An 8,109-nucleotide genomic window follows, 5' to 3' on the forward strand; every position below is an offset into this window, starting at 1 on the left:
GTTTGTTTTCTATGTCTGTGAGTCTGTTTCTGTTTTATATATAGATTCATTTGTATTATTTTTTAGATTCCACATATAAATGATACCATATAATATTTGTCTTTGTCTAACTTCACGAAGTATAATATTCTCTAGGTCCATGTATGTTGTTGCAAATGGCAATATTTCATTCTTTTTATGGCTGAGTAATATTCCATTGTGTGTGTGTGTGTGTGTGTGTGTGTGTGTGTGTGTATATATATATATATATATATTTATACACACACACATCACATCTTCTTAAACCAGTCATCAGTTGATGGGCACTTGGGTTGTTTCCATGTCTTGGCTGTTGTAAACAGTGCTGCAGTGAACATTGGGGTTCATGTATCTTTTCAAATTAGAGATTTTGTCTTTTCAGGATTTATGTACAGGAGTGTAACCCAAGGTTATTGAGCAGACTGCACTGCCATCACTGAGTCCTGCACCGAGCTCTTTTTATAGTTTAATTTATTTTGCTCCAGATTTTCGCTGATTCTTAGGCATGGGTATTGCCATCCTTGGACTTGTACCAGAATGAGAATGAGAAATCTGTTGGGATTAATCTGCTGCATTTGAGCATCCTCAACAGATTTAAATTGAGAGCCCCATTGAAATAATGCATGAACACGTGTTTTCCAGATGACATAACATTGTAGACACAGATGGAAATCATTCTGCCACAATTGTGCGTTCATTAATTAGGCTTCATATTGGCAACATGTCATCATAAGCCCTTGCCTAAAAGTGGCATTTCCAAGTAGTGTTGGGGCCACATAGCATGTCTGATGCCAGCAGACACACAGTCCAGACATCAGTAGTGTCTTTATATGTGCTTCCATACCCTGCACATATCACATTTTATATACATTAGTGGCAATATCCCCATCGGTAGTGTCTTCAAATAAGGACAGCTTTCTAGATGAGCAAATAAAAATGGAAAGCAGGGGTGCTCCAAAATCACATTTTAAAATAGTTTTTCCCATAATATCATTCTTATTTAAATCACAAAAGTTAAAGACTAGTTTGATTTTATCACGAGGTCATTTATTGGACACCTTAAAACTACTAGAAGAGAACATAGGCAAAACATTCTCTGACATAAATTGTAGCAGTGTTTTCTTAGGTCAGTCTCCCAAGGCAATAGGAATAAAAGTAAAAATAAACAAATGGGACCTAATAAAATTTCTAAGCTTTTGCACAGCAAAAGAAACCATAAACAAAACGAAAAGACAACCTATGGACTGGGAAAAAATACTTGCAAATGATGCAACGGACAGTAGCTAAGTTTCCAAAATATACAAACAACTCAATAACAAAAAAAACAAACAACCCAATCAAAAACTGGGCAGAAGATCTAAATAAGCGTTTCTCCAAAGAAGACATACAAATGGCCAATAGGCATATGAAAAGATGCTCAACATCACTAATTATCAGAGAAATGCAAATCAAAACTACAATGAGGTAATCACCTCACACTGGTCAGAATGGCCATCATTAAAAAGTCTACAAATAATAAATTCTGGAGAGGGTGTGGAGAAAAGGGAACCCTCCTGCACTGTTGGTGGGAATGTAAATTGGTACAGCCACTATGGAAAACAGTATGGAGGTTCCTCACAAAACTAAAAACAGGGCTTCCCTGGTGGCGCAGTGGTTGAGAGTCTGCCTGCCGATGCAGGGGACGCGGGTTCGTGCCCTGGTCCGGGAGGATCCCACATGCCGCGGAGTGGCTGGGCCCGTGGGCCATGGCCATTGAGCCTGCGCGTCCGGAGCCTGTGCTCTGCAACGGGAGAGGCCACAGCAGTGAGAGGCCCGCGTACCGCAGAGAAAAAAAAAAAAAAAACTAAAAACAGAGTTACCATAGGATCCAGCAATCTCACTCCTGGGCATACATCTGGAGAAAACCTCTAATTTGAAAAGATACATGCACCCCAGCGTTCATGGCAACACTGTTTACAATAGCCAAGACATAGAAGCAACCTAAATGTCCATCGACAGAGGAATGGATAAAGATGTGGTGTATATATATACCATGGAATACTACTCAACCATAAAAAGGATTGAAATAATGCCATTTGCAGCAACATGGATGGACTTAGAGATTATCATACTAAGTAAGTAAGTCAGACAGAGAAAGACAAATATCATATCACTTATATATGGAATCTAAAATATGATACAAATGAACTTATTTACAGAAAAAACAGACTCAGACATAGAAAACAAACTTATGGTTACCAAAGGAGAAAGGAGGTGGGGGAGGGATAAATTAGGAGTTTGGGATTAGCAGATACACACTACTATATACAAAATAGGTAAACAACAAGGTCCTACTGTATAGCACAGGGAACTATATACAACATCTTGTAATAACGTACAATGGAAAAGAATCTGAAAAGGTATATTTATAACTAAATCACTTTGCTGTACACCGGAAACTAACACAACATTGTAAATCAACTATGCTTTAATTTAAATAAATAAATAGGTTATTTATTAAGTGTACAATTTGTTGTGGGTATTTCATTTTTCATTTTCCAACTTGGAATTTTAATAGAATGAGGGGTGAGTTAGAGGTAGATAAGAAACTTTTCACCACATATTTATCTTTTACTGCCTTTTGAAGTTTAAACATGTGAATGTATCCAAACCAAAAAAACGTACACATTTAATGTAAAGACAACTGAACTTTAAGTAGCACTTACGTTTCCAAATTTTAAAGTACTATATGTTAGGTATATTTGCAGAGAAAGCATTTGGCTAATAAAAATTTCCTCCAATCACCAGGTGTCCTGCTGCTAAAGAATACTTCAAGGAGAACTCCCATCACTGGAGTTGGGCTGTACAGTGGCTGCAGAAGAAGGTAATTGAGTTTTTAACTTTTCTGGCTGTAACATAGGAATCAATAGCAGCATATCTTATCAGGAAAAATCTCTAATTTGGAGACTGTCCTCAAAATATTTTCAGAGTTCAGACTTTTTTTTAGTACAGTTGATACCTATCTTTATGCATTTAATTTGTATCTTAATACATGTGTTTTAATTTTATGGGTAAAAAGGTAAGGATGATCATATAAGAGATAATATTGATATTTTAGTGAGCTCTTGAGAATGGAAGTGGAATCTTCTAAGAAAGAATCTCCTGATGTGACAGAAAGTCTGGGTCAATTTATATGCTATTTTAGATGCTTTTAATTTTTATTTTATTTATTTATTCGGCTGCACCAGGTCTTAGTTGCAGCACGTGGGATCTTCGTTGCCACATGCGGGATCTTTAGTTGCAGCATGCGGGCTCTTAGATGCGGCATGCGGGATCTAGTTCCCTGACCAGGGATCAAACTTGGGCCCCCTGCATTGGGAGCATGAAGTCTTAACTGCTGGACCACCGGGGAAGTCCCTAGATGCTTTTTGTACTGTAATATCTAATGGTAGAAATCGTGGGCTCACGTGGGCTTATTTGTCATCTCTGATGACTCTTTTTTTATATTTATTTTATTTATTTATGGTTTTGGCTGTGTCGGGTCTTAGTTGCGGCACGTGGGGTCTTGGTTGCGGCATGCAGGCTTCTCTCTAGTTGTGGCGTGTGGGCTTTGTAGTTTGCGGCACGCAGCCTCTCTAGTTGCGGCACACGGGTTAGTTGCCCTGCGGCATGTGGAATCTTAGTTCCCCAACCAGGGATCAGACCTGCGTCCCCTGCAGTGGAAGGCGGATTCTCAACCAGTGGACCACCCGGTAAGTCCTCTGATGGCATTTTTGACTTTCTGTCTCAGATGTCAGAACATTACTGGACACCGCAGAGTAATGTCTCTAATGAAACATCAACTGGAAAAACTTTTCAGCGAACAATTTCAGCTCAGGTGAGAGTTGTCTTTTGGTTTTGTGTGGCTTGAAATCCCTTAGGTAGGATTTTTAGTATGTTTCTCAGAAACTGCAGCCTCAGAAAAGAGGCGTAGGTTAAAAATGAGTAAGGCTGGAAGAAACAATTGATTTTCTATGAAAAGACAGCAAGTTGGTGTACAGTTTGAGTTATTTGCCTGGAAGAAAAGCAATGAGGGTCGGTCAGTCTGGCCCCCACTGCCACAGAGGTTGATGTGAAAGCACCACCTCCAAAGGTCAAGTGAAGGGTAGTCTTCCTCAGTGATGCTGCTGCCACTGCACACCCCCTAACTTTTTCTTGTGTTTCAATCTCCGGCAGGACACATTAGCATATGCCACAGCTCTCCTGAATGAGAAGGAGCAGTCGGGAAGCAGTAACGGGTCGGAGGGCAGTCCTGCGAATGAGAACGGAGAGAGGCACTTACAGCAGGTACAGTAGGGCATGTCCTGTGTGAAAGGGCAGCGCCTGCTCTGAGGTTCTCCATAGAGAATCTCCATAATCAAGAGAGAAAGGAGACACCAGCTCCACCCTCTAGTGATCTCTGCTCAGGACTCAGGCACTGTGTGCTTAGAAAGCAGAACAGTGCTGCACCGTGAAATTAAGCCAGGCTTTGGCCTCAGTCTCTGCTGACTGTTCTGCTGAGCTTGGAGAGCGTCCTGATAAAGCCAGGCTGCAGATGTGGTCCTTCCAGATGGTACCTTGTTCTGCTGGGTTATGAAGAATCACCCCTTCCTCCTCCTGCTCTCACCAGGCTTCCTGGAAACACAGACCCTTGAAAAGAAGGGTCTCATGCCATTGAAATCTGTTAGGGGAGTCAAAGCGTAATTTTAAGCTTATTTTTTAAGTATTTTTAATACTAATCGCTATAGTAGAAAAAGGAATGCAATATTTATTGAATAGGGGAGTCAAAGCGTAATTTTAAGCTTATTTTTTAAGTATTTTTAATACTAATCGCTATAGTAGAAAAAGGAATGCAATATTTATTGAACACCTACTATGTGCAAAATACTGCAGCAGGTTTAAATGTAATGACGTGTATCGTGTCCTCCCTCTGGTCTGTAACCTTCTGTAAAGCTATTCCTGTAGCTCCATCACAGTGCATGGCACAGAGGCCTCATTAAATGAATCTTGCTGATGTTCTGTGTGCTGTTTTGTTTGTTTCTAAATCTTTCGGATCCTCGTAACAACCTTGTGAGGTCGCTGTTACCCTGATTTCACAGAAGGAAACTGAGACTCAGCATAGTGATTTGATTTAACCCAAGGCCACATTGTGACTGCAGGCAGGTCACTAGGTTGTTTCTGTGACTAAATAAGAACACAGAAATGAAAGTTTTGCATAATCAGGAATTATCAAATATAAGGTGTCACACTTGTTATGTTTTGTTGCCCTTTGATAAACATTAAGTAGTTAAATGAGGACATGTTTAAACTGCAGAACACAAGTCCATTGGCATAGAAAAACTTTTTTCTCTAACTTAACTCTATGTATTTAACTTCTTTTCCTTTCCCAAAGGGTTCTGAATCGCCCATGATGATCAGCGAGTTAAGAAGTGACCTGGACGATGTCGATCCCTAGGGGATGTGCCCAGCACATGATGAGAAGTCACGTCACGGTTACTAGATGCTCAGGACCTTTTTGAAATCAGAATCTCATCCTTGAACCCTTTGGAAGAGCCTGGAGGCTGGACCGGGAGAGCCTGCGCCGTGAAGGGAGGAGCACGTGTTTTAAGGAAAGCACTCTTCAGCCCCCGGGGAAGGCCTGGGAGCTGTTTGGCAGCGAAGAACTCCAGCCTGTGGATCCGCTGACCCCCGGGGGCACAGTCCGTATGTGGATTGACACTTTTGGGGAGATTCTGGGAAATAAAGCCGGTGGTAGACTGTTTTGTTACATGAACATAACAAGAGTGAGTGAGGATAAGCTGTTGCTTTCTCTATGATGCTACAAAAGAAATTCCTTTGGTTTTTATATTTAAAAGAAAAAAAAGCAAGCTGCCTTTAGATGAGTGCGGGCAAATTTTTAATCTTGCAGTAACATTGAATAGGCGTATCCAATTTAAAATGATGTAAAGATATGTGATAAAAGTTCCTTTTCACTGTACATTAGTAGTTAAAGAATTCAGTTTACACAGACCTTTGTATTTAATATGTCTCCCTATTTGTATAGAATTTCAGGCTGGTCTGGATGAGAGCTCTGCGCATAAACTTGGATCTTGATGAAATGTTACCAGAATCAAAAATTGGGAAATTAAGCTCTTTAAGGTATTTTTCTGATATAATTGAGATTGAAAGAGCAATAAAAAAAAAAAAATGCTGTGTTCTCCAGAAGTACAGGGTGCATTCTTTGACACCAGTTACTGAAGAAGTTGCGAGTTGTTCCCAAAACAAATTTTAAAAAGAGCAAAATAAAAAGCACTTTAAGATATAATTTTATTGAGTTTGACTTCATAAAATCATCTTTTTAATGCTTGGAGACATATTGAATAAACTGTAGTCTTAAGTCATGTGACCTGCAATCATTTGCTTTTGCTGAAAAATAATTACTGAAACCCTTGGTACTGGTTGTATATGAAGTTTAAATATTTGAGTTGAAAGACACTGCTTTGTGAGTTTCTAGACCTTTTAATCCAGAGAAGGAATTTGAGACTTAGTTTCTCCTCAGCATAACTAATTGACACTAAAAAGATGGGGACAAGAAATAACTAGTAAGCAACTGAGCAGCCATCCACTTAGGTGTGTTTCCCACGTCTTGTACCAAGCACTCATTTCAGGTTAGATGCCAGCTCCCCCTTTTTCTGGAGGGGAGGGGGCATGCCAACATATTGCATATATTTTGTATGTTTTGGGTTTTGAGTCACTACACACATTTTCAACCCTGTTTGCCTTTGGTTGTGTGCCCTGCCTGGTCCTGTGCTCAGCACGCACAGGACTAGGGGAGCCTCAGGAAGAGCCGAGTGGCCCCAGTCATAGATCTGCAGAGTCAGAGAGGCTCAGTGGACCCGTGACAGGACAGACAGCTGCTCCCACTGCGCACTGCAGACCCTGTCATCTCACGGTCGAAGGTTGAAGTTACGGTGCAGCCAGGCTGCAGTTTGTGATTACGTGACAGGCTGGTGGTGGCTTCTGTCAAAAGACACTGAGGAGGTGGAGGGCCGACACCTAAGAGCAGAGCTGCGCCCCAGAGGAAGGGTCAGAGGCAGCCGTCAGATTTTATGTTGTTCTGCTGTCCTTGCAAACTCAAGTGTGATGTTTCAAAATGGATTTTGAGCACATGAATATCCGATGTCCTACTATCTCCCCAGCCGTCCCCTCCATCCCCATCCTCACAAAGCGACCCCACAGGGCGTGACGCTGAAATGCCAGCCGTGGTAAAGCGTGATGATATCACGCTGGCAGCTGCACTCTCAGGAGCCCAGATTCAGGAGTGAAATTGCTACTTCTATCCCCTCTTTCCTATGGAAACAATGCCTTCCACAGCCCCCAGCACCTGCTCCCTCACGGTCATGTTCTTCAGGACCAGCATCACCTGCCGCTGATGTTAGGTGCCCTGGTTGATTTGCTCACGTTGTTGCTGCGAGGAACATCACTTTCACGTTGCCAGTAACCTTGATTTCCAATGGCTGCAGTCTACAAACCTGCTGATGACTTTTTTTTAATGTCATACAACAAAGTGACAATTACGACAGGCTTACTTTGGAAGAAGGGTCATTTTTACTGCCAATTTTTTGGACGAAGATGTTTTTATAAATCTTTCAAAATGGTCTGCAAATCGAGTAGGAATTGCACAACTAAACTCAATGCTGTGTTTTCTCAAGAAGCTCCCTTCGTGAGGCCCTTCTTAGGATGGCCGAATCAGCCCCTTAGAGGCGTTCTGGGAGAGAACGCAAATGAGCCTTCCGAAGGGCACCTGGCCCGTGACTTCCCCTGGAGCCCACACACGGCCCTGACAGAACAAACGCGGGCCTAGAGCACGTGTCACCAGACTCACCCTGTCTTGCTCCACCCTCCCTGCTAACATCGAGGCGTGTGCCGTTACCTTTTAAGCTTGGAACGAGCAGACTGGAATTTTCCTCTGCTACCTCTTGTGTACAAAATCTTGTTTATAAAATTTCAAAAGGAAGTAGATAAACTAGGGAAGAAACTTAATTCTAAATTTGGTTCACTGAGTGGCAGTTCTTAGCTTCTGAGGGTATAAAATAAATTTTTCAAAAACAAAGT

The 8,109-nt window shown here is 41.5% G+C and overlaps 1 protein-coding gene across 4 annotated transcripts in view; it reads left to right on the forward strand.

The window, feature by feature from the left end:
* USP24 (ubiquitin specific peptidase 24) overlaps positions 1-8,107 on the forward strand; it is a 149,991-nt gene extending 141,884 nt beyond the window's left edge. For all 4 annotated transcript variants that reach the window (XM_030870265.2, XM_060305073.1, XM_070045085.1 and 1 more), the window contains 4 exons: positions 2,806-2,881; positions 3,788-3,874; positions 4,213-4,323; positions 5,408-8,107. In XM_030870265.2, the coding sequence (XP_030726125.2) occupies positions 2,806-2,881; positions 3,788-3,874; positions 4,213-4,323; positions 5,408-5,470 (337 nt within the window). In that variant the 3' untranslated portion in view covers positions 5,471-8,107. The remainder of the gene's footprint in view (positions 1-2,805; positions 2,882-3,787; positions 3,875-4,212; positions 4,324-5,407) is intronic.
* The last annotated feature ends 2 nt before the right edge of the window (positions 8,108-8,109 follow it).

The sequence above is a fragment of the Globicephala melas genome, chromosome 1, assembly GCF_963455315.2.
Source record: "Globicephala melas chromosome 1, mGloMel1.2, whole genome shotgun sequence".
Taxonomy (NCBI): Eukaryota; Metazoa; Chordata; class Mammalia; order Artiodactyla; family Delphinidae; genus Globicephala; species Globicephala melas.